This window comes from Mya arenaria, chromosome 12 (assembly GCF_026914265.1).
Source record: "Mya arenaria isolate MELC-2E11 chromosome 12, ASM2691426v1".
NCBI lineage: Eukaryota > Metazoa > Mollusca > Bivalvia > Myida > Myidae > Mya > Mya arenaria.
In genome coordinates, this window is record NC_069133.1 from 68,826,203 (window position 1) to 68,851,540 (window position 25,338).

The 25,338-nt window shown below is 36.5% G+C and overlaps 4 protein-coding genes across 7 annotated transcripts; 3 read left to right on the forward strand and 1 right to left on the reverse strand.

The window, feature by feature from the left end:
- The first annotated feature begins 1,009 nt into the window (after positions 1–1,009).
- On the forward strand, positions 1,010–2,494 carry LOC128210927 (homeobox protein Hmx-like). Its single transcript, XM_052915272.1, has 2 exons — positions 1,010–1,289; positions 1,686–2,494. Exons 1-2 carry the CDS (start codon positions 1,010–1,012, stop codon positions 2,492–2,494), a joined length of 1,089 nt encoding a protein of 362 aa, XP_052771232.1.
- Positions 2,495–8,119: 5,625 nt separating this feature from the next.
- LOC128210928 (homeobox protein Hmx-like) lies at positions 8,120–9,786 on the forward strand. The gene is made up of 2 exons (XM_052915273.1): positions 8,120–8,399; positions 8,978–9,786. Exons 1-2 carry the CDS (start codon positions 8,120–8,122, stop codon positions 9,784–9,786), a joined length of 1,089 nt encoding a protein of 362 aa, XP_052771233.1.
- A 4,781-nt stretch (positions 9,787–14,567) lies between these two features.
- On the forward strand, positions 14,568–16,154 carry LOC128210929 (homeobox protein HMX3-like). The gene is made up of 2 exons (XM_052915274.1): positions 14,568–14,844; positions 15,358–16,154. Exons 1-2 carry the CDS (start codon positions 14,568–14,570, stop codon positions 16,152–16,154), a joined length of 1,074 nt encoding a protein of 357 aa, XP_052771234.1.
- Positions 16,155–16,603: 449 nt separating this feature from the next.
- LOC128212000 (uncharacterized) lies at positions 16,604–24,519 on the reverse strand. 4 transcript variants are annotated; one of them, XR_008257366.1, is made up of 3 exons: positions 24,418–24,519; positions 19,112–20,459; positions 16,604–16,741 (listed from the first exon to the last, which is right to left on the reverse strand). XR_008257366.1 is itself a non-coding variant. In XM_052917210.1 (2 exons), the coding sequence occupies exon 2, from the start codon at positions 20,417–20,419 to the stop codon at positions 19,319–19,321; it is 1,101 nt and encodes a 366-aa protein (XP_052773170.1). In that variant the 5' UTR covers positions 20,420–20,459; positions 24,418–24,519; the 3' UTR covers positions 16,981–19,318. The 4 variants fall into 4 exon arrangements, 3 of the variants coding, with proteins under 3 accessions (XP_052773170.1, XP_052773172.1, XP_052773171.1); XM_052917210.1 differs by lacking the exon at positions 16,604–16,741 and having other exon boundaries at positions 16,981–20,459; XM_052917212.1 differs by lacking the exons at positions 16,604–16,741; positions 24,418–24,519 and adding an exon at positions 24,310–24,358 and having other exon boundaries at positions 16,981–20,459.
- Positions 24,520–25,338: the final 819 nt, after the last annotated feature.

Below are 25,338 nucleotides of genomic sequence, written 5' to 3' on the forward strand. Positions count from 1 at the left end.
GACTTCCCTATAGGATACAGTGACACATTTCAACAGTTCCCTATAAGATACAGTGACACATTTCAAGACTTCCCTCTAAAATACAGTGCCATCTTTCTAGACTTCCCTATAAAATACAGTGCCACATTTCAAAACTACCCTATAAAATACAGTGCCACATTTCAAAACTACCCTATAAAATACAGTGCCACATTTCAAAACTACCCTATAAGATACAGTGCCACATTTCAACAGTTCCCTAAAAGATACAATAAAACATTTGAAGACTTCCCTATGACATACTGTGAAATATTTCAAAATGTCCCTATAAAATACAGTGCCACATTTCAAGACTTCCCTATAGGATACAGTGGAACATTTCAACAGTCACTATAAGATACAGTGGAACATTTCAAGAGTTCCCTCTAAAAAAAGTGCCATATTTCAAGACTACCCTATAAGATACACTGAAACATTTCGAGAGTTCTCTATAAGATATGGTGGAACATGTCAAAACTTCTCTTTCCCCTGTTTTGTTTATTGTATACAATTAACTTAATTGAAGCATTTAATATTAATTGGTGGCCGGTTAATCCTTGGACAATTATCAATGACTGATTATAACCAATTTTGTCAATTAGCGCCTAATAAGGAGCGACACCCAGCATCTTTGATTAACCAATCAGCGCACAATGCATTTCAAAATAAATTTTGAACGGTTCGATCAAAACTGCGATAAGAACGATTCTTTCAAATTGTTGACACCTTAACTTGTATTTATTATTTGGCGAAACCGATGTGGTCATCATTAAATGCAATGGTTGTTTAGCAAAAGCATCACAGAAGAAAGTTGTATTAAATGACTAATTATTTAACTTCGTAGAAAAATATCATTGTTTATAGCTACGTATTCAAGACATATTGAATTAAACAGTCAGAACATTAAATTTGTAGTAAAGTATATTTTCAGAATCACAAAAGTATAATATTCAAATGATTTTGTGAACACTGAGGTTGAACTGTGTTGAAAATGACGTCAAAAGCTGAAGGGATAAATGGTTCGGTCAAGCCTACCCACAACAATAAACCGCTTAGTTTCTCAATTAACCGCATTCTTCATGGAGGAGATGACAATACGCCACTAGCAGACGACAGGTCAACTTCGCCATTGACCAACACAGAGTCGACTGCCCGACCTGCAGCGCATGGGTTGCGTGAGTCAGAAGAATATTCCAGAGTTCCCCACCTGCACGCGACCTCAGTGCACCATTACGCACCATGCACGGAGGCAGACGGATGTTCACATTTCGGTAAGCTTCTTCTACATTCACAATTCACGCAGATACAACAACACCATTTATTGCTGAATAAAAATTAAATGTAAACGTATATAAACTTTTAAAATGTCAGCATCCGAATTCAGTAAGCAATTACAATAACACCATTTAAATGTTATTTTAGAATCATACATTTGGTCCAAGACCAAAAATCCATTTAAGCGTTTTAAGTTAAAATATATAGGGACATTTAAGCTCATTTTTATTATTGAAAATTGTAAAAGAATACTAGTAGTACAGATGTGCATGCCTTCGCCCATGTCATGCTGTAGCTTTCAACAGACAAACGTTTATTTTCAAGAGTAAAAACAATGGTTAGTGAATTGTCGATAGAAAACAATGTGTTTATATGTTTCTTTCATTTTTAAGAGAGCATAGAGCGTCCCCGTGCCTGTAGTACACCAGAGAATGAGTTTCCCTCACCGACCGCCACTTCAAACATTCACGCGTTTCACAGGCCACTTCCGGGCGTGCTTAGGTCCGCCCTCCACAGCCCGTACATGATCCCCGGTCGACATCCGCTTACCAGCCACGACGCGTTCGTACATCCGGCAGTACACTGGGGCCAACGAACAGTTCCATGTGTCCAGCAAACAGCTAATTGTGTAAGGACAAGTGGTTGTGAAAATACTGAAAACACGGCTAAAATCGTAAAACACATCGAGACTAATGGTGGATTTCATTCCAATCGGAGCACACCGGAACCGGAAGTTCATTATGGTGCGTCTATTCACAGTGATAGAAGCTTAGACTCTATGGGTGAAAGTTACCACCAGTCTCCGAGTCCTTTCAAAACAAAGAAGAAGAAAACAAGAACTGTGTTTTCCAGAAATCAGGTGTACAAGCTTGAGGCAGCGTTTGACTTGAAACGCTACTTGTCAAGCGCGGAGAGGTCGGGACTAGCTGCTTCTCTTAACTTGTCCGAAACCCAGATTAAGATCTGGTTTCAGAACAAAAGAAATAAGTGGAAACGACAGATCAACGGGGAAATGGACGAAATCCCACTTCCTCCTGCTTTTGCGGCATCCTATTTGCAGACATCTTTTCCCCAATCCCCATTGACAAGTTACGGTCATATGACAGAAGCACGTTACGATCTTTTGCACAGTAGCTTCACTGTTCCGGCTTACTACTCACATCCATATGCCACGGAAAAAGTAGCTCCGAAATATTTGTAGTGAAAATTAGATACTTATAGGACAAATGCATATTCGCTTACATTTTCATTAGTTGTGTTTTATTTTTTGTTATTTATTTGTTGTTGTTGTTTCGTTGTGATTTATGAACATTTTACCATGAAATAAAATTTAGTAACATTTCTTTCTCGTCCATATTTGAAATTTACGGAAGTAAAAGCATGCGACACAATGCTTTGTCTGTTAGAAAACATTGTAAGTTATAGATGATACAGAATATAAACTAATATATATATATATGAATCCAAGTACACTGGAAGTATACAAGAAATATATTTAAACAAAGAAGAACGGCGTAGATTGAACCTAGGCAGTAGAGGTTTAGTGTGTAGTCCCGATTTGCTATCGACTCAACTGAACTCATCTCATTACTGACTTAAACCATCACACTCCGCAGTGCGTACTGCTTCAAAACTGAATGTTTTCCAATACTGTTCTATATAGTTTAAGAATTCTGTAATTATAGAAATTTCAATCTGAGCGCGTTCCCGGAGACACGTGAAGGAGGGACCGCGTGACAGTGCTATACACTGGTGCACATTACAAGAAGCAGGGTATAGCTCTAATCATAACCTAAGGCAGAATTTCCCTGTGTGGTGTCCTTAAATGAACGAACCACCGAGTTCTGCTGCTCTTTATTAATCTTTGTAGAATTGAGATTATCTGAGTTATGGATTTAGGTACGAGTTACCACAATTGTATGAGGATAAATCATTCAACAAATCGGCTATCTGCAGTTGATTCTTTTTTTAGAATTTTAGTTTCGGCGAAATAACCGAGCGTAATCCCATGCATATATCAAAATTAAAAAAAAACAGTGTCAATCCCATATTTTAGAAGTCAATTAGTCATCAGCCTTGATATTTTAAGTCAATTGTTAAAAGTAAACTGTATGACTGATTCTTGCAAAACTGGATTAGTACTGTTGATAGCTCTCCCAAATGTCTTGTATATAGAATGTTTAAGAATAATCATTTTTTTCAAGATTATCTTGACTTGTTACCTAGTAACCTTAGTAAAATACTTTGTGAATTTAGGACCACAAACCATTCTTTGCCAATTGAAAAGGGCAGGCATTTGAACATTGAGAGATCCCAAAGATTATGTCAGTTATAAATGTACTAGGAATGTTATTGGTGATGAATTTCACTACTTACTTGAATGCAACCATTTTTCAATTAAACGTAAAAAAAACACTATTGTTCCTTATTACATTCGTCACCCAAAACTCTTTGAAATTAGATGAAGTATTGAACTGTAACAATATATCTAAATTAATTAAGTTGGCATTGTTCTATAAAGCTATCTTACTGAAATTCAGATGACTCATTCTCCATACTCCGATTTACTAAAAGATCAGTACATAATTACAATACCATTCCATTGTGTCCTATTACTTCATATTTTCACTGATGTTGTTTAGTAAAGCTTTTTTTTCTTTTCTTTTTTTTGTGTTTGACATGTTTGTTAACTGTTTTATTTGATGTTAATTAATATGTGTTTCATTGTTTTGTGATATCACATGCATATTATATGCCATGATGAAAATAAAACATGAAACTTGAAACACTACCAGTAGTAAAACAAAACAATGATAAATCTGCTTGACTTGGCGACGTAAGTATGACGTTGCTGATTCGATTACGACGTTAACGTACAGTTTGTCTACGGGTTTACTGCCCCTGAATTAGAATGGGCGGGATAGTTTACTTATCTGCAATAAAATAGTCCGATAAAATCATGACACTTGCATGTACATTTTCATTTACAACTAATTTTGATTTCTTAATTACATTTATCATGTCAATGTTAAAATTAATCATATGTTAATACAATAAATATACATAAGAACTCCAGTGAAATGACATACATGTATTTCAAAAGACGACTGTTTAATTTTCGCCCCATTCATTTAACACTAAAGGACTCAATAACCGAATGAGCTTCATACTTGATGTCTGTGAACTAATCGTTACGTATAAACTTACTGAAAAACAACATCAGCAAAGGTGTACTCCTTTGAAAATTCTCTTGGAAACTCGTCGTTAAAAAGTCGGTTTTGAAAGTTCACGATATAAATTTGATGTAACGTATCAAAAACAACATCGACTTTTGATTTTTCAATATTATAATATTTACTTATAAGCAGGAACAATTAGCAGTGGCAATGGCAGTGGCAGTGGTAGTAGCAGTAGTAGTAGAAGTAGTAGTAGTAGTAGTAGTAGTAGTAGTAGTAGTAGTAGTAGTAGTAGTAGTAGTAGTAGTAATAGTAGTAGTAGCAGCAGTATTAGTAGTAGTAGTAGTAGTAGTAGTAGTAGTAGTAGTAGTAGTAGTAGTAGTAGTAGTAGTAGTAGTAGAAGTAGTAGTAGTAGTAGTAGTAGTAGTAGTAGTAGTAGTAGTAGTAGTGGTAGTGGTGAGGTGGCGGTGGTGTCGGTGTTGGAGGTGGTGGTGGTTGTTTTGGCAGTAAATGCAAACATTATAAGGAAATTGACATTTTCGCAACGGATCAGTATCTCACAGATTTAAACACCAATCACTTAACATTTGAAACACTTTCTATTGTTTTGTGATGAAACTCCGATCTTGGCATTTTCATCAATTGCAAGTTAGAGTTAGCACGACCTAGATCCTTGCATTTAATACATGGGGAGGAAGCGGTATTAACACGCCCCAGGACTAGTTTAAATATAGTTAGATCCTAAAAAGTGTTGAAAATGTACACAAATTTAATGATCCGATGACATTCAGTTCTTTTTCAATTAACTGACAATCAACATCAATTGACAATGAAGAAAGATTATTTTGCAATAAGTTCCTTTTGGCTTTTAAAATACTATTTTAAATACATATTACGATACGATTAAATTTATGTTGATTTAATAATTTGAATAACATAAATAGGTCAAGAACACTTTTTACGAAATTCCGAAAAGGAAAGTAATAAAAACCATTACATGGTCATGTGACCACGATTGATCCAATAAAAATCGCTGAGTCAATACGATTTGATAATAAATATATATATAAAGGCAATTTAACAAATTTTAAGACTGTAGCATATTTGGCCAAACTTATTTATAGCTAGTTTAGCCCTGGCTATGAACATATTTGAACACTGTGCCAGTAAAACCCTTTTGGTGACAAATCTGTCCTAAAAATGATATTGTATATAATACGAGACCTATCCTAACATTGAACACATACCATTAATATCACTTGTCACTTTCCATGTTTAGTATCTATATGTATTGTTGTAACGAGGACCTGTTTCTGCTAACGTCGAATGAATGTTCTGTTTTCTTATGTTCATTAGATCTCTTATGGCAATAACGATTGTAATTATATATAATTGAAGAAAACTGGAGAAATTAGGGGTTCAAATGACAGTTTGTTTACTGAAATGTAGTTTCAAAACATTGAAACTGTGTTAATATTGAAAGCTACAATGTGTGTGACGAATGTTTTTCCCCAATTTAAGAAAAAAGAACACGGAGAACAAAATGTAAACATAAATAAGATTATATTTATTTTTTGCTATGTACGTTGTTTTAATTTCGTTAAAATATCAAAACAGAAATTAATGAATTTAAAACCAATCATGATAGTAATGAAAATGACTATATTTTATTTCCACATTAGTAGTACAAAAGTATCGTATCACATAAAAACATTAATGATGATAAATAACGCTTGTTGTACGCAAAGCATCGTCGCTCAGGTGTACGAGAATGTAAAACACAGTGGAACATTTCAAGACTTCCTATACAGTGCCACATTTCAACAGTTCCCTATAGGATACAGTGAGACATTTCCAGACTTCCCTATAAGATACAGTGTCACATTTCAAGACTTCCATATAAGATACAGTGCCACATTTCAAGACTTCCATATAAGATACAGTGTCACATTTCAAGACTTCCATATAAGATACAGTGTCACATTTCAAGACTTCCATATAAGATACAGTGTCACATTTCAAGAGTTCCCTATAAGATACAGTGTCACATTTCAAGACTTCTATATAAGATACAGTGACACATTTCAAGAGATCCCTATAAGATACAGTGTCACATTTCAAGACTTCTATATATGATACAGTGCCACATTTCAAGAGATCCCTATAAGATACAGTGTCACATTTCAAGACTTCTATATAAGATACAGTGTCACATTTCAAGACTCTCCTATAAAATACAGTGCCACATGTCAACACTTTCCTAAAAGATACAATAAAACCTTTCAAAACGTCCCTATAAGATACTGTGAAACCTTTCAAAACTTCCCTATAAAGTACAGTGCCACATTTCAAGACTACCCTATAGGATACAGTGACACATTTCAAGACCTCCCCTAAAACATACAGTGTCACATTTCAAGACTTTCCTATAGGATACAGTGACACATTTCAAGACCTCCCCTAAAAGATACAGTGTCACATTTCAAGACTACCCTATAGGATACAGTGACACATTTCAAGACCTCCCCTAAAAGATACAGTGTCACATTTCAAGACTACCCTATAGGATACAGTGACACATTTCAAGACCTCCCCTAAAAGATACAGTGTCACATTTCAAGACTCTCCTATAAAATACAGTGCCACATGTCAACACTTTCCTAAAAGATACAATAAAACCTTTCAAAACGTCCCTATAAGATACTGTGAAACCTTTCAAAACTTCCCTATAAAGTACAGTGTCACATTTCAAGACTACCCTATAGGATACAGTGACACATTTCAAGACCTCCCCTAAAAGATACAGTGTCACATTTCAAGACCTCCCCTATAAGATACAGTGTCACATTTCAAGACTTCCCTATAAAACACAGTGAAACATTTCAAAACTTCCCTATAAGATACAGTGTCACATTTCAAGACTTCCCTATAAAATACAGTGCCACATTTCAAGACCTCCCTATACGATACAGTGGAACTCTTCAACAAACAATATAAGATACAGTGACACATTTCAAGAATTTCCTCTAAAAAAGTATGTATTATACAGTGCCATATCTCAAGACTTCCCCTTAAGACACACTAAAACATTTCGAGATTCTCTTTCAGATACAGTGGAACATTTCAAAAGTTCCTGTCAAAACTTCCATTTCCCCTGTTTTGTTTATTGTATACAATTAACTTAATTTGATATTAATTGGTGCCCGGTTAATCCTTGGACAATTATCAATGGTTGATTATTATAACTAATTTTGTCAATTAGCGCCTAATAAGGAGCGACACCCAGCAAATTTGAATGACCAATCAGCGCACAATGCATTTCAAAATAAGGGTTGAATGGTTCGATCAAAACTGCGATAAGAACGATTCTTTCAAATTGTTGACACCTAAACTGGTATTTATTATTTAGCGAAACCCATGTGGTCATCATTAAATGCTATGGTTGTTTAGCAAAAGCATCACAGAAGAAAGTTGTATTAAATGACTAATTATTTAACTTCGTAGACAAATGTTCTTGTTTATAACTAAGTAATCAAGACATATTGAATTAAACAGTCAGAAAATTAATTTGTAGTAAAGTATATTTTCAGAATCACAAAAGTATAATATTCAAATGATTTTGTGAACACTGAGGTTGAACTGTGTTGAAAATGACTTCAAAAGCTGAAGGGATAAGTGGTTCGGTCAAGCCTACCCAAAACAATAAACCGCTTAGTTTCTCCATTAACCGCATTCTTCATGGAGGAGATGACAATGCACCACTAGCAGACGACAGGTCAACTTCGCCATTGACCAACACAGAGTCGACTGCCCGACCTGCAGCGCATGGGTTGTGCGAGTCAGAAGAATATTCCAGAGTTCCCCACCTGCACGCGACCACAGTGCACCATTACGCACCATGCACGGAGGCAGACGGATGTTCACATTTCGGTAGGCTTCTTCTACATTCACAATTCACGGAGGAATGTTTAAGTTCAATGTCTCAGTTTGATTAAATTCCACACGCAATGTTACATTCACGAACTGTTGTTGCTAACTTCCAAGAAATACTGTTGGTTGGCTTACCCCTATGTTCACAAACTGTGATTTAACCATTTGTATGAACTGTTGAAAGTCAACATTTAGAACAAACTATTCAATAGGCAGATACAACAACACCATTTATTGCTGAATAAATTATATGTAAACGTATATAAACTTTTAAAATGTCAACATCCGAATTCAGTAAGCAGTTACAATAACACCATTTAAATTTTTTTTTAGAATCATACATATGGTCCAAGACCAAAAATCCATTTAAGCGTTTTAAGTTAAAATATATAGGGACATTTAAGCACATTTTTATTATTGAAAATTGTAAAACAATACTAGTAGTACAGACGTGCATGCCTTCGCCCATGTCATGCTGTAGCTTTCAACAGACAAACGTTTATTTTCAAGAGTAAAAACAAGGGTTAGTGAATTGTCGATAGAAAACAATGTGTTTATATGTTTCTGTCATTTTTTAGAGAGCATAGAGCGTCCCCGTGCCTGTAGTACACCAGAGAATGAGTTCCCCTCACCGACCGCCACTTCAAACATTCACGCGTTTCACAGGCCACTTCCGGGCGCGCTTGGGTCCGCCCACCACAGCCCCTACATGATATCCGGTCCACATCCGCTTACCAGCCACAACGCGTTCGTACATCCGGCAGTATACTGGGGTCACAGAACAGTTCCATGTGTCCAGCAAACAGCGAACTGTTTAAGGACAAGTGGTAGTGAAAATACTGAAAACACGGCTGAAATCGTAAAACACATCGAGGCTAATGGTGAATTTCATTCCAATCGGAGCACACCGGAACCGGAAGTTCATTATGGTGCGTCTATTCACAGTGATAAAAGCTTAGACTCTATGGGTGAAAGTTACCACCAATCACCGAGTCCTTTCAAAACAAAGAAGAAGAAAACAAGAACTGTGTTTTCCAGAAATCAGGTGTATAAGCTCGAGGCAGCGTTTGACTTGAAACGCTACTTGTCAAGCGCGGAGAGGTCGGGACTAGCTGTTTCTCTTAACTTGTCCGAAACCCAGATTAAGATCTGGTTTCAAAACAGACGAAATAAGTGGAAACGACAGATCAACGGGGAAATGGACGAAATCCCACTTCCTCCTGCTTTTGCGGCATCCTACTTGCAGACATCTTTTCCCCAATCCCCATTGACAAGTTACGGTCACATGACAGAAGCACGTGACGACCTTTTGCGCAGGAGTTGCACTGTTCCGTCTTACTACTCACATCCATACGCCACGGGAAAAGTTGCTTCGAAATACTTGTAGTAGAAATTAAATACTTATAGGACAAATGCATATTCGCTTACATTTCCATTAGTTGTGTTTTATTTTTTGTTATTTATTTGTTGTTGTTGTTGTTTTGTTGTGATTTATGATCATATTCCCATGAAATAAAATTTGGTAACATTTCTTTCTCGTCCATATTTGAACGGAAGTAAAAGCATACGACACAATGCTTGGTCTGTTTGTAAGTTTTAGATTATGCAGAATTTAGACGAATATATAGGAATCATAGTACACAAAGAATATACAAGAAATATCTTTAAACAAATAAACGGCGTAGACGGAACCTACGCTGCAAAAGTTTAGTGTGTAGTCCCGATTTGCTATCAACTCAACTGAACTCATCTCATTATTATTATTATTACATTCAATGTCCATACACTTGCAAACACTTGAACCGTGATATGGTAATCAGACAAAGACACGCATTAATTGAACATGTTTCATTTCAAGTCAAAATGCGCGATAATATAAAAACAGTTGTTAAAAGTTGTATTCACATTCCGATATTCATGCGCTGCACTCTCACAGATTGACTGTTTAAAAAATGTCTCAGAATCAGCTGATAATGGTTTCAACGCCTTCAATTCATTTCAACACATTGAAGAACCAGAGTATAGCTCTCATCACAACCTAACGCCGATGGATGGACTTCCTAGAGAGATTGTAAAATGAACGCCCCCTTTACAGTTCTGCTGCTCTCTATTAATCTTTGTCGAATTAAGATTATCTGAGCTATGGATTTAGGTACGAGTTACCATAAATATGTAAGGATGGATCATTCAACAACAACTCCGCCATCTGCGGTTGATAAATTAGTTTAGAGGAAATAGCCGAGGGTAATCCTATGCATATATCAAAAGATAAAACAGTGTCCATCCGTTATTTCACTACCAGTAGATAAACAAAACAATGATTAATCGGCTGAATTTGCGCCGTAAGAAAGACGTTACTGATTAGATTACGACGTTAACGTACAGTTTGTCTACAGGTTTATTGCCCTTGAATTAGAATGGGCGGGATAGTGTACTTAACTGCAATAAAATAGTCCGATAAAATCATGACACTTGAATAAACATTTTCATTCCCAATTAATTTTGATTTCTTAATTACAATTATCTCGCCAATGTTAGAATTGATCGTATGTTGATACAATAGATATACATAAGATGTCCAAAGAAATGACATGCATGCTTGATATCTTTTAACAGAGCAACAACAACAAAAATAATAGTTAAATAGTTGTAGTAGTAGTGGTGGTGAAAGTAGTAGTGGTAGTAGTGCTGGTAGTAGTGGTAGTGGTGGTGGTGGTGTTGTTGGTGGTGGTAGTAGTGGTGGTGGTATTAGTTGTTGTAGTAGTAGTAGTAGTAGTAGTAGTAGTATTAGTAGTAGTAGTAGTAGTAGTATTAGTAGTAGTAGTAGTAGTAGTAGTAGTAGTAGTAGTAGTAGTAGTAGTAGTAGTAGTAGTAGAATTAGTAGTAGTAGTAGTAGTAGTAGTAGTAGGTAGTAGTAGTAGTAGTAGTAGTAGTAGTAGTAGTAGTAGTAGTAGTAGTAGTAGTAGTAGTAGTAGTAGAAGTAGTAGTAGTAGTAGTAGTAGTAGTAGTAGTAGTAGTAGTAGTAGTAGTAGTAGTAGTAGTAGTAGTAGTAGTAGTAGTAGTAGTAAAAGTAGTAGAAGCACCTTGCGCGACGCCAAAGGCTACATTCTTTCTGCTTTAAATACAGATATCAGGACCTTTTTGCAACAGATCAGTATCTCACAGATTTAAGCACCAATCACTTAACAGTTTAAACACTTCCTATTGTTTTGTGATTAAACTCCGATCTTGGCATTTTCCTCAATTGCAAGTGAAAGTTAGCACCCCATCAAACCTTTGCATTTACTGCATGGGGAGGAAACCGCAGAAAAACCCGCGGGACAAGTATCAATATTTCCAAATCTTGAAAGATGTTGAAAATGTACACATATTTAATGAAGTGTTGACATTCACTTGCTTTTCAATTTACTGACAATTAAGAAAGAATATTTTACAATGAAGTGCTATTTGCGTAATAAAATACTAATACTACATTTGAAAACATATTACAGTATTGTGTTATTTCACTAATTTGTGTCAATTTAGTAATCAGAATAGCATACATGCATTAAGTACACTTATTAGTTATGGTCAGAAAAGGAAAGGAATAAAAGCCCTTTCACGGGGAAAGGCGACGCCCTGTTTGATCTACGACCCTTTATTCCCTCCCCGACCCCTCCAAATTGTTACATGACTCACTCACAGACATCTGGTTGGCAGAATTGTTTCCAAAATAGTTCAGATAGCTACTTAGTTGAGCAAAGACCAACTGTCATTAATGCATCTGAACACATGAATATGTCTGTGAACACATTTGAACGTTTTGCCAGTAATACCCTTTTTATAACAAATATGTGCTTAAATGCTATTGTGTGTATCTAAGACCTAACAAATCACCAAATCTCCCAGTAGCTGTAAAAGCGATTGCCATGAGATGAAAATGAATCAAACTGGAGTAATAACAGTGTATTTACCTAGTTTCAAACCTTGAAATTGTGTTATATGGAAAGCCTTGTTTCACTCTCGTTCAGAAAACAAACAGAGAACGAATTCATCAATCGAAATAAATATATAGTGAGAATTACTTTTGCTGTGTATTCTTTGTACTCAATTTAAATTTTGTTTAAGAAAGACTATAAATAGACGAATTTAAATTTATTAATACTATTAATGGTAGACACTTTTTTATTTGTCCAAAAGAAGTATACGTTTGAGGATTGCATGCGATATATCACGACAGTACATGTATGACGCATAGGGTATTGGTTTCACACTAAAACAATAATAATTAATGAAAATAAAAGTCCATGCAAATTAAAAAATATATTCGAAAGCATCTTCATTAAAAGATTTCATTAACGTGTAAAAGTGACATTGACAGACAAACATATCACGTATTGAAAAAGAATCATATCACGTGTCTACCAAAGCCAAACAATGCGGTAAATCAAAATAAAATAAAAGTGAAAAGTTTCAAGAGTTCCCTGTAAAATGAAGTTAACAATTTCAAGTGTTTCCTATAAAAAACAGTGGAAAATTAAAGGTTTCCTTATAAAATAAAATTGAAAAATTTCAAAGGTTCAAGAGTCACTATAAGATACAGTGGAGCATTTTAAGAGTCACTTTAATATACAGTAGAGCATTTTAAGAGTCACTTTAATATACAGTGGAGCATTTTAAGAGTCACTTTAAGATACAGTGGAGCATTTTAAGAGTCACTTTAAGATACAGTGGAGCATTTTAAGAGTCACTTTAAGATACAGTGGAGCATTTTAAGAGTCACTTTAATATACAGTGGAACATTTTAAGAGTCACTTTAAGATACAGTGGAACATTTCAAGAGTCACTATAAGATACAGTGGAGCATTTCAAGAGTCACTATAAGATACAGTGGAACATTTCAAGAGTCACTATAAGATACAGTGGAACATTTTAAGAGTCACTTTAAGATACAGTGAAACCTTTCAAAAGTCACTCTAAGATACAGTGGAACATTTCAAGAGTCACTCTAAAATACAGTGAAACACTTCAAGAGTCACTATAAGATACAGTGAAACATTTCAAGAGTCACTCTTAGATACAGTGAAACACTTCCAGAGTCACTCTACGATACAGTGAAACACTTCCAGAGTCACTCTACGATACAGTGAAACATTTCGTGAGTCACTTTAAGATACAGTGAAACATTTCAAGAGTCACTATAAGATACAGTGAAACATTTCAAGAGTCACTATAAGATACAGTGAAACATTTCGTGGATCACTCTAAGATACAGTGAAACACTTCAAGAGTCACTCTAAGATACAGTGAAACATTTCAAGAGTCACTCTAAGATACAGTGAAACATTTCAAGAGTCACTCTTAGATACAGTGAAACACTTCAAGAGTCACTCTTAGATACAGTGAAACACTTCAAGAGTCACTCTACGATACAGTGAAACATTTCAAGAGTCACTCTTATATATAGTGAAACACTTCAAGAGTCACTCTAAGATACAGTGGAAGCTTTCAAGAGTCACTCTTAGATACAGTGAAACATTTCAACAGTCATTCTTGGATACAGTGGAACATTTCAAGAGTCACTATAAGATACAGTGGAACATTTCAAGAGTCACTATAAGATACAGTGGAACATTTTAAGAGTCACTATAAGATACAGTGGAACATTTCAAGAGTCACTATAAAATACAGTGGAATATTTCAAGAGTTACTTTTTGCTTACTGTATACAATCACTTCAATTGAAGCATTTAATATCAATCGGTGGTCGGTTAATCTTTGGGCAATTATCAATGGTCGATTATTACCAATTTTGTCAATTAGCGCCTGACAAGGAGCGATACCAAGCATAATTGAATGACCAATCAGCGCACAATTCATTTCCGAAATAAATTTCGAATGGTTAGATCAAAACTGCGATAAGAAATATTCTTTCAAATTGCTGACACATTAACTTGTATTTAGTATTCGGCGAACCTGATGTGGTCATCATTACACGCAATGGTTGTCTAGCAAAAGCATCACATGAAAGTTCTACTACATTGAATATTAAAACTCTGAGGCTAATGTTCGTGTGTATCTGATAAAGTATTAAAATAATTTTAAAGCAAACAGTCCAATCTTTTGTCGCAAAAACAAGTGTGAACTACTCTAATGGTTTTGTGAACACTGAGGTAGAACTCTGTTAAAGATGATTACAAAAACAGAGATTGGTGGTACGGGCAAGCCTGTCCTCAACAATAAACCGCTTAGTTTCTCAATCAGCCGGATTCTTCATAGGGAAGATGAAAATACGCCAGTAGCAGACAACAAGTCATCTTTTCGAGGGGCCGACATAGAGTCGTCTGCCCGAGCTGCAGCGGATCAGATGCACGCATCAGAAGAATATCCCAGAGTTCCCCACCTGCACGCGGCCACCGTGCATCATTACGCGCAATGCATGGAGACAGACGAATATGCATCTTTCGGTAAGTTTGTAGTACGAAAAAAATATGTTAATTACAAAGCAATGTCATTTTTTTGGTTTTGTAAAAGATAAAATTAAGACACATAACTATTTCGTTAAGATACCAGTCTTTTAGTTAATAGAACAAATATACAAACGTTTTCAAATTCACTTATGAATTAAAAGTCGATTTTATTTGAATTTTCTTCAATGGCGAATCCATACAAAATGTCAAAATCCGCAGTTAGACAAATGTTTCCAGTTTCAACAACATTAATGTAATGTTACATATATACAAAAATACATTATCTTCAAGAAAAAAAAACATATACGATTAAAGTGTTGTTGTTGTTTTTTTTGTTAAAGACATTCCTTACATTTTAGTAAAAAGTACAAAAATGCATCCCTTTGCCCTTGTCATGCTATTCTATAGCTTTCATCTGACAAATGTTTATTTTCAAGTTTGAAAACCAATAGTAGCTTACTTGACGGTAGAAAACAATGTATTAATCATTCATTTTTTATCATTTTCCAGAGACGATATTGCGTCCCCGTGCCTGCAGTACACCAGAGAATGAGTTCCCCTCACCGACGGCCACTTCAAACATTCACGCGCTCTACAAACTACTCCCGGGCGCCCTTAGGTCCGCCCGCCACAACCCCTGCACGATCCCTGGTCGACACCCGCTTACAAGCCACAACGCGTTCGTACACCCGGCCGGATACTTTGGCCACAGAACAGGTCCATGTGTCCAGCAAACCGCAAAACGTTCTATGACAAGTGTATATGAATATACTGAAAACCCAACTGAAATTGTAAAACACATTGAGACAGATGCTGGCGATCATTCTAATCGGAGCACACCGGAACCGGAAGTTCATTATGGCGCGTCTATTCACAGTGATAAAAGCTTAGACTCAATGGGTGAAAGTTACCACCAGTCACCGAGTCCTTTCAAAACAAAGAAGAAGAAGACAAGAACTGTGTTTTCCAGAAATCAGGTGTACCAGCTCGAGGCAGCGTTTGACTTGAAACGCTACTTGTCCAGCGCGGAGAGGTCGGGACTAGCTGCTTCTCTTAACTTGTCCGAAACCCAGATTAAGATCTGGTTTCAGAACAGAAGAAATAAGTGGAAACGACAGATTAACGGGGAAATGGACGAAATACCACTTCCTCCTGCTTTTGCGGCATCATACCCGCAATCTTCTTTTCCTCAATCCCCATTGGCAAGTTACGGTCACATGACAGAAGCACGTGGTGATCGTTTACGAAGTACTGTTCCGGCATTCTACTCACATCCCTACGCCAGGGGAAATGTAGTTCCCAAATAGTTTTAGTAAGAAAATAAGACCTTTAAGAGTATTGCATATTTGCTTACAATTTCATAATTTGTTTGTTATTGTTTGTTATTTATTTGTTGTTGTTTCAATGTGATTGCCATGAAATAAAATTTGGTAACATTTCTGTTTCGTCTATATTTGAATTTAATGGAAGTCAAACACTGCTTAATCTGTAAGTAGCATCTATAAGTTTGTTCAGCATTCGACAAGATACACATTGTTACATCACCACACCTACACACTAGCACCACACCTACACATATATGTTTGAAAGACACAAGCATCACACCGAAAAATAATATGAATGAAAAGACACAAACCTCTCACAAACCAATGAATAAAGAACACGTGATAAATCACACCAACGTTTTCACTATTGATAATATTTACGTTTTCCTTTCTTTCTTTATCTAAGATGTGCCAGAAACACGCACGCATGCATACACGCACGGCGCACACGCACAAAAACAGATCTTCAGGCTCTTGGAGACATAGCAGCAATAATGGGTCCCGTTTCAGCAAATATCGTAAGGCTGAAGATCGTACATTTCCAGGCGTAATCCCGTTTTCGGCGCCAACTGCGTTTCAATATAAGTATCGTTAGAACATTTAGCGTACATAATCTGCCCGTAACTTTTCGGGTGTCACCGAGACCCATTCCACAGCGTAAGGTCTATGGCTAAATTTTATTATTTAAACAGAGACTAGCACACCATGGAAACGTTGGTCTAGCTACGCCCCCGATGGGGTGTGTACCGAGGGGTGATCAAGAAATTATATCACATTATTGAAGTTGGGTCTAAAGATAACACTTGAATTATAAAGACATGAACAATGTATTGTTGACAGTAGTTCTGCTTGTATGGGAAATATATAAAAGGGTAAAACTAAATAAGTCGATCGTAAATAAATTGTTGACTGTACGTAATTATGAAATTCACGTGCTGACTGCATGTTGTCTTTAAGCAAGCGGTCATGCACGAGCCGTTAACATGATACATATAATTTACTTAGATTTTGATCAGTCTGTCCTAAAATGGTGCCATTTTGAAGTACGTTATCAGCGTCATCAAACTAGCGGAATAATAAGGTTAACAATTGGTAATTAATTAATATTCCAGTTGGAAGATTGATAAATCCGATATAAACAAAATCATGTCCGCCCTACAAATACTGCCAAAATAATCTTTGTGTAAGTATTGTCAGTACTTTAATACAGCCATATTTGCAAGGCATAAACTACAAAAAGTCAGTTATTGAATAATTTGAAAGAACATCGCCTGTCATGCCATACAACTCAATGTGCATCCGTTTTACGAAACATGTATACATCTTCTTAGAGACACGTAAACAATTCCAAAAATGCGTCAGTTTTCTAACAAATAAGAAATTTTAAAGAATTCTGAACGTGCATCAGTTTTCTAAGAAAAATATTTATACATCAGTTTTCTTACAGATATGTAAACGATTCTGTAAATGCATCAGTTTTATAAGAGACATGTATACAACAGTTTTCTAAGAGATCGGTAAACAATTCTGAAAATGCATAAGTTTTCTTACAGATATGTAAACAATTCTGAAAATGCATCAGTTTTATAAGAGACATGTATACAACAGTTTTCTTGCAGAAATGTAAACAATTCTGAAAATGCATCAGTTTTCTTAGAGACATGTAATTTAAAACAATTCTGAAACTCCATCAGTTTTATTAGAGACATGTATAGATTTCTTCGAGCATGAGATAACAAGTGAGTACACCTACTAATGATCCATCCGTTGTTTGAGCCTTAGGTCATTAGGAATTACAGTACAAGGCATGCCCGTTGGGTCTACTTGTGGAACTAAGGAAGAGGCATTTAACATACAGTAAAAACTCGCTATGTCGAAGTCGTTGGAAACTCGGTTATTACTTCGAGATAACGGACATTCGATACAACAGAAAATCAAACCATATTGGATTTAACCAAAAATATTCGAAAAAAAATGTTCGATATAACCGGAACATCGAGATGACAGAGTTCGACATAGCGAGCTTCGACTGTACAACTTCTTTAGGACAATACGATAGGTTGCGGAACACGACGTGTACTATACATTTATTGTACACGTGAAAGTTGCAGTTGCGTTTAATCGTCGTTTGATAGATATTATTCTAAGCCTTTACGTGCCATTCTCATTCATCCTAGGTATGTACGCATAGCACCAACGCCGTGGGCTGATATTCAATTTTGGTCTTAATTGGATCTAAGAACGATGTAGCTAATCGGATTACTTGTTATAAATAACTGGATAATATAGTGAATGAAGTCAATGATGTATGACCATAAGGTTGACTTAAGTTGAATATTGAATACCTGCCCTTGTGTACGAGAATGGTAACGGGTATATTCGTTGACAATCATATACATCCCTGTACCCATGCTTTCATACATGTCATGCTAAGCTTGTACCTTGTACACATAGGTGAATGACAAAGTGTAAAAATGAGGCCCACACGTACACGTACCCGTACAAGTAGTGTTTCGCAACCACTCTATTGTTGCATATACATGGAACATGCGTTTTCATATATGTATATATATATAACTATATATACGTCGAAGATAAACGTTTTTGATAAATAACAAGAACATTTAAAAAAGAGTAAACTGTTGAATTTGCCGAAAGCAATTTGAATTTGAAAAGAAATGGCGGAAATGTTAAGAATTCAGCTTATTTAGCGTTAGCTAGTCACGAACATTTTAAATAATGACCTATATTCGTGTACTTCAATTTCACCACGTACACGTGCATGGGAACACGGACCGTTAACACCAATACAAGCGAATATGACCCCGCTTGGTTCTGGCTGCGTAGTCTTTTCCTAATTAAGCAGGTGAAACATGGCAAAATGTCGTGAAACAATTAAGAACGATATTTAGATAAAAATAATTTAAATAAATGCTAACATAATAACAGAGCTTGCGAGACACAGGTTGTCATCTGTCGTTGCTGCCTTTAGTCCCAGCATCCTCTTCCGCTGTGTTGGCGGTGCGCACTTCCTCTAGCCACCCGAGAATCTGGTCCGTCTTCCGGGTGTCACAGAAGTTTGTAGAGTTGCGTCCAAGGCTTGACAGTCGGTAGTAGTTCCTGGACTTGCCCGCCGACGAATTACCTTATTTGTTGAGCTCGTTTGTTGTGATGTGTCTGTATTTTGTGTACAGGGAGGCCATGGGTTTGGGCCGGAATATTTTCGCCCCGCTGGGAGTTTTTTCAACAACTTTGTCCTCCTTAGGGGACTCGAAACTCTCTATGGAAACGGATTCTGATAACGAATCCGACTGATCGTCGTCGACATTGTTACGAGATTTTTTGTCAGATACTTCGGAAGAGGTCAGTTTCGTTTTTACAGTCGGTGTCCTGTCAATATCGTACTCGCTCCAGTCTGGCCTCATAGGGACCTCGGGACATGACCTTAACCTTCGAAGTTTGTCAGCAGTTTTCCTCTGAGAGGTCTCGTCCTCTATGACGATCGTCCTGCTGGAATCGTCAAAAGATTTCGCCGCACGTTCACACTCCGCTAGTTTGAGTTTCCTTATAAATGCATTAATCTGCGACTTTATGTTAGCTTCCCCGCCACTTAGAGAGAATCCTGTCACACTTTCACCTCTTTTCTGCCATTTAGTGGCGGTTCTAGCAGGGGTTCCTAATATTCGAGTTGATATGTTTTTATCCAGAAATAACCGCCTACCTTTGAAAGGGATGATGGTAGATGTATGTAGGTTGTTTGTGCTCACCGGGCTACTAGTTATATCACGTTTGGTTTCTTTTACCGTCACAGACGAAAATTGCACACGTTTTCCCGCCGTTTTTGAACGTACAGGACCTGCGCCATGCGGCATTACTTGACCTGTACCGGTCGTAATCAGTTTTGGAGTTTGTGGCTCGGACAAAGGCCGAACTGGTTTACTTTCATCCTTTGTGTTGTCCTCAAATGATTCGTCCCCCGGTTTGTTTTTCAATATGCTTTTAACATGTCCGCCGTTATCAATTTTGGGTCGTTTGAGCGGCGTTGTGATTGTCAACATTGGCTTCAGACAAACTGATTTGTTGACTTGACTTCCGGTGTCACCAGTGTATGGGGAACGCCAGAACGTGTTAGGCGTCCGTGACCGCAATTCCGCCGGAAATTCGCCATCGTCAACGCGATGTACAAACAGATTCTCCATGTTCAATGGCGGGCCACTCTTCCGGTTGTTGAAGTAAGGCTTTAACATGGTTCATAACGAGAAGATGGTCAGCAAATCCCGTACGGACCTGCAAAAGTGATATTCTAAATTGTAGTAGTTATTCCAAATTCCAAATGAGCACATATAAATTTTAAAACAATAATTTGAACAGCTTCATTCATTATTCCGTATGCGAATGTATGAGAGTCAACATTGATCGAATCAAAAGTAATTACAAAGCATATATTTGAACGTTGAATGTATGCGTATGCTTAACTTACAGTTCTCCTTACGTGAATATGAGCAGCAATATGTTTTATGACACATGCTCGTAAATGAATATATTAAACCTAAGATAACCTTCCAGACTGCAGTATTGGTATGCAAAAAACATTTCAAGTGTCCTTAACGTGCTGTATTTGCACAGATTTAAAATTGTGATATTTTCTTTAAAGATTTAAAATACCAGGGACGAATTGCCTTATTGAATGTTTAAGGTCGTTCATTAGTTAGGATCACCACATTAAAATAGCGTGATCTACGACAAGGCCAACTGTAAAGAGAGCTAGCTTGTCAGTCATGCTTGGTGCCACTTAGGTTAGTCGAAAAGACGTTACATTTATCATCACACATCATCGTTACAAATATCATCAGCTCTATAGAGCTTTAACACCGAGTTCGATTCGTTTTCATGCATGCTTTTAATATTGTTTTTAGATTATATTAATGTAATATTATATTTATCTTCCTTTCTTTCTATAGATGTGTATCAAATGTTTAAAAACCACCTAAACTAGTTTAGAAACATAATTGCTTGTACACACAAATAATGACAAAAGAAAAACAAAATAACAAAACAAAAAAACCAGTGCTTTAAAGAGGTGCCCCCACAACTTATGTGCGGCCTCGGAAATACAAGATGTTTAGGCAGATGTACATGTATTTTATGAGGCCATCGGGACTACCCATGGACATCGAACCAAGTATTTATTTAAAGTAGGTTGCATAGACATGCTGTAACGTGAGCCATTGTATAGCACGGGCACACGGGACCTCTGTTCAACGCCCCTCCGGAAGGCGGTTAAGTATGTTCAGTGTTAATGTTCGGTATCGATCGAACATGCGACCCTGCCTTCACGGGAGTCGCATACCCTACCCCCCCCCCCTCGATTTAAACACGTCGTACATTTTTTCATGGGTGGACACGCCCCCCCCCCCCCAATCCCCAATGATTTTTACAAGGCGGCTGGCAAACACACCCCTTAGGTTTTGCAAACTTTGTTTTAATAAATGTAGAAAAACGCCCCTTAAATTTAATACGCCATGTAAAAAATGGTGATGTGGTTTTGACCTATTTAAAGATTACTAGGAGTTTTGTCGGGGGGGGGGGTATTTTTTTATTATGTATAACTTGCAGCCAACCTCGTGGCTAAGGATCCACCACTAATCATTTGGACTCGATGGCACATGCATTTACAGATTTTAAAATAAAAAAAGTCTCAGCAAGTTGTCAATAACTTAACACATAGGTAATACCTTTATGCCTGTGCGTCTTAATTTTGATGCTACGTCTTAAATCGTAACAAATTTAGCTTTTAGCGATCCTATTGAACCAGGTTACCGAACAACCAAGGACATTTTTGTTCCGTGGCCTTCTATTCATGCACAATGTTGAAACACACAATGACTGATAATACATCAATTAGACAGTGTCACACACTGTTGACATTTATAGTTTAGAAACTTATACAAAATTAAAGAATCCTGAAATGAAGTTAAAGAGAAAGAAATTCAGTTGTTATACAAACATTTAGTTGTAAACATGTAACATATCAAAATAGTATTCATGGAATGCGTAGACAAGACTGCGGTTTCCTTCAAACAATACGTGAACAAACGTGTCCGTTTAGGTCAGTGATGGTTGTTTATATACATGTATATAAGTTATTTTGTGTATAATTACATGCATATCCAAACATCAACATCCTTGACTATGTTGGCTGATTCCTGTCATCTCATTATGGGGCGTGGACGTTTCGTCATCCCGCCAACACGCCACAACGACAAAGACTGTATTTGTTTTATTGTCGACCTATAGTTGCCGTTTTGGCGTGTTGTCGCCCTGCCAGAACGACAAATCAGGGCACCATTACGTAATTTGTATACGCGCCAGAACACAAACGTACAGGACAAATAATTTGTCGATCCGGCACGCCTAAAATAGTGCGTTGTTGCCTGTCTCGCTAGCATACCAGCACACCCAAATGATTCATACTTTATTTGTCTATTTTTTAATAAACATGTCGTCGTCCTGGTTTGTTAAAGAGACGTTGACACGCTTACACGTTAGCAGTTGCCAGAAATCAGCCAATCTCCAGACCAACAGTGTTGAAAGATATTAGTAAACATGCCTGACTAATAAGTGAGGTGAGCGTGCGTTCACCTCTGAACGTGAGGCCATCTTGTGCGGGTCCAGGGATGGTACTAGGTTGCTTAAACATAATCAAATGTTAAAAGGGTAAGCAGGATAGAAGGTAAACAAATGCTACCTTTGGCACAAACAGACAAAATTTCAATCCTACACACCTACCACCAGCGGATCCCTTAAATCGTCAAAGTTTACTTTTTTATTTCAATATAGGAGAAAAACTAAATAAAACACGTCCAAAATGCACTCGGAATACATATGTATAGAATGTTCTTTCCCCTGCCAACACTTTAAAGCTTCACTGTCACAGATTGAACGTTTTGACAACTTTTTTTTATTTTTTGTCTTGGAACAAGCCAATTTTTGCGAACATCCATGGAAACCAGTTATATAAGACTGCTGACAAAAACTCAAATGGCAGATTTTTATATATAAGTTCAAAAAATGATATTTTATCAATGCATTTTTCTTAAACCGTTAGTAACGGTTTAATCGATAAAACATTAATTTTTGAACGGAAATATGAAAATCTATGATCTAATTTTTTGTCAGCAATCTATTATCATTGGTTTGCAGATATTTACGCAAAAAGTTGCTCTTTCCAAGACAAAAAAATAAAAAAAAAGTTGTTAAAATGGTCAATCTGTGAGAGTGCAGCTTTAAACAAAATAAGTTTTGGTTCTGAAGGAGGGGTGCATGTCAAAAGGTTCTGCCGCTTAAGTTACGACCCCTCTAATGTAAATTCCTGGACCCGCCCCTGTCAACACTGTACACCAACACTCCTGTGTCAGATCCTTACATAAATGTACAAATGTCATTGACCCATATTCTGGTAGAACATAATGAAGAGATAGATTTTGCTGCCGATATGTCATGAGTTATTGTTTATTTGGAGGTCTTTTGGGATATTAAACGTTCAGGTCCAGCGTTAAATGTTTATGAGGGTTCACGTATTTAATGATTAAAATTATTGTTGTAATCGGCCAATATATTTGCGATCCAACTAAAACGTACGGCACGTATAACATGGACCAGTATGAAGTTTAAAAGTAGAATATTTTGAAAAATACGGTCATCACATTGGTTCAAAATGATTTCAGCCTTTATTTGACATTCTGACATTATCAAGCTTGATCAGGTGGGGGAAGAACATGTAAATTAAATGCCACGTGCAAAACGTTTTAGAAAAGTCGGCATTTATTTTTGTGAGCTATTATTGCTTTTTCACCCACCTAAGAAGAGTGGGTCCAAATATTTGGCCGAGCTGAAAATCCTTATCTTGCCCATTAGAAAAGATAGAAAGTACCCGTATGTAAAAAAACAATAATTGAAAATACATGTTTACTCTACTTTGACTGGGTTGGGAGAAAAACACCTACCATGGCCGCTCGTGTAATATAGGTTCATCCCAACCCTCGCTGAGGGTGTTCTGTTCTTACACTCTCGGTCATGAAATATACTTATAATATACGTCCAAAGAAACGAAATATACAAATTAAGTAATATTTACCGCACAAATGGTATGAATGTTTATATAAAAGTAAGTCCCTCCAACGCTTAATGACGATATATATTACGTTTATCAAGTAATCATCTTATATAAAACAAAACAACAAACCTCTTACATATTCCACTACATAACAAACTCTAACTTTTGTACTAACATAAAAGCACAAAAAGAAACATTAACCCCATTAGGTATATTTTCGGTATATTGGCAATATTCTACCAGATAATAAAGAGCTATTATTTGACAATACACTAATAACGCTACGACTTCATAGATTTCCCGATAAAGATGATCTGTTCGCAATGATAAATGTTTGCAAAAAAGTAGCCCTGTCAAAGAGATCTTCTTAATTACACAATCTTTTCATTCTTTAATTTACTCAGGTAATACCCTGTTCAGAAAAACAAACATACTTTATCTATCTTCTTCATTGTAACTGGGTATCGTCGAAAGTGACATTCATATTTTTCTATTTCTTCAGATAACGACTTTTTTAAACAATGAACTTTAAAACTACCCCAAAAAGCAATTATGCGTCACTTGTGTTGTGTCCTCTTGCAATCGAGATTTTTCACTTTCAAACAATTATTTTTGTAAAAGCTAATATCCATGTGTAAACAGGCTATATAACCTTATACAATAAACCGTATCTGACATTGCACCTTGAAATAATGTGGTAGTACGTTCGCAGAAGAAGAAGAAGAAGAAGAAGAAGAAGAAGAAGAAGAAGAAGAAGAAGAAGAAGAAGAAGAAGAAGAAGAAGAAGAAGAAGAAGAAGAATATGAAGAAGAAGAAGAAGAAGAATATGTTGAAGAAGAAGAAGAAGAAGAATGACAACAACATCATCATCAACAACAACAACAACATCAAAACAACTGCAGCAGTAGCAGTAGAAGTAGACAGATGTAGTATATAGTAGTAACAGTAGTAGACAGTGGTGGTATTTAAATGTAGGCTGACCAGTATACGAACCTTATCATATCTTATCATGTTAAAGGTCACGGCCGACAGTGTAATTAATACTTTGTC

Bases quoted from the DNA above. Each gene is read 5' to 3' on its own strand.
- LOC128210927 (XM_052915272.1), top strand. From the start codon at position 1,010: ATGACGTCAAAAGCTGAAGGGATAAATGGTTCGGTCAAGCCTACCCAC. The intron at 1,290-1,685 runs GTAAGCTTCTTC...TTCATTTTTAAG, and splicing joins AGACGGATGTTCACATTTCG to AGAGCATAGAGCGTCCCCGT.
- LOC128212000 (XM_052917210.1), bottom strand. From the start codon at position 20,419: ATGTTAAAGCCTTACTTCAACAACCGGAAGAGTGGCCCGCCATTGAAC.
- LOC128210929 (XM_052915274.1), top strand. From the start codon at position 14,568: ATGATTACAAAAACAGAGATTGGTGGTACGGGCAAGCCTGTCCTCAAC. The intron at 14,845-15,357 runs GTAAGTTTGTAG...ATCATTTTCCAG, and splicing joins AGACGAATATGCATCTTTCG to AGACGATATTGCGTCCCCGT.
- LOC128210928 (XM_052915273.1), top strand. From the start codon at position 8,120: ATGACTTCAAAAGCTGAAGGGATAAGTGGTTCGGTCAAGCCTACCCAA. The intron at 8,400-8,977 runs GTAGGCTTCTTC...GTCATTTTTTAG, and splicing joins AGACGGATGTTCACATTTCG to AGAGCATAGAGCGTCCCCGT.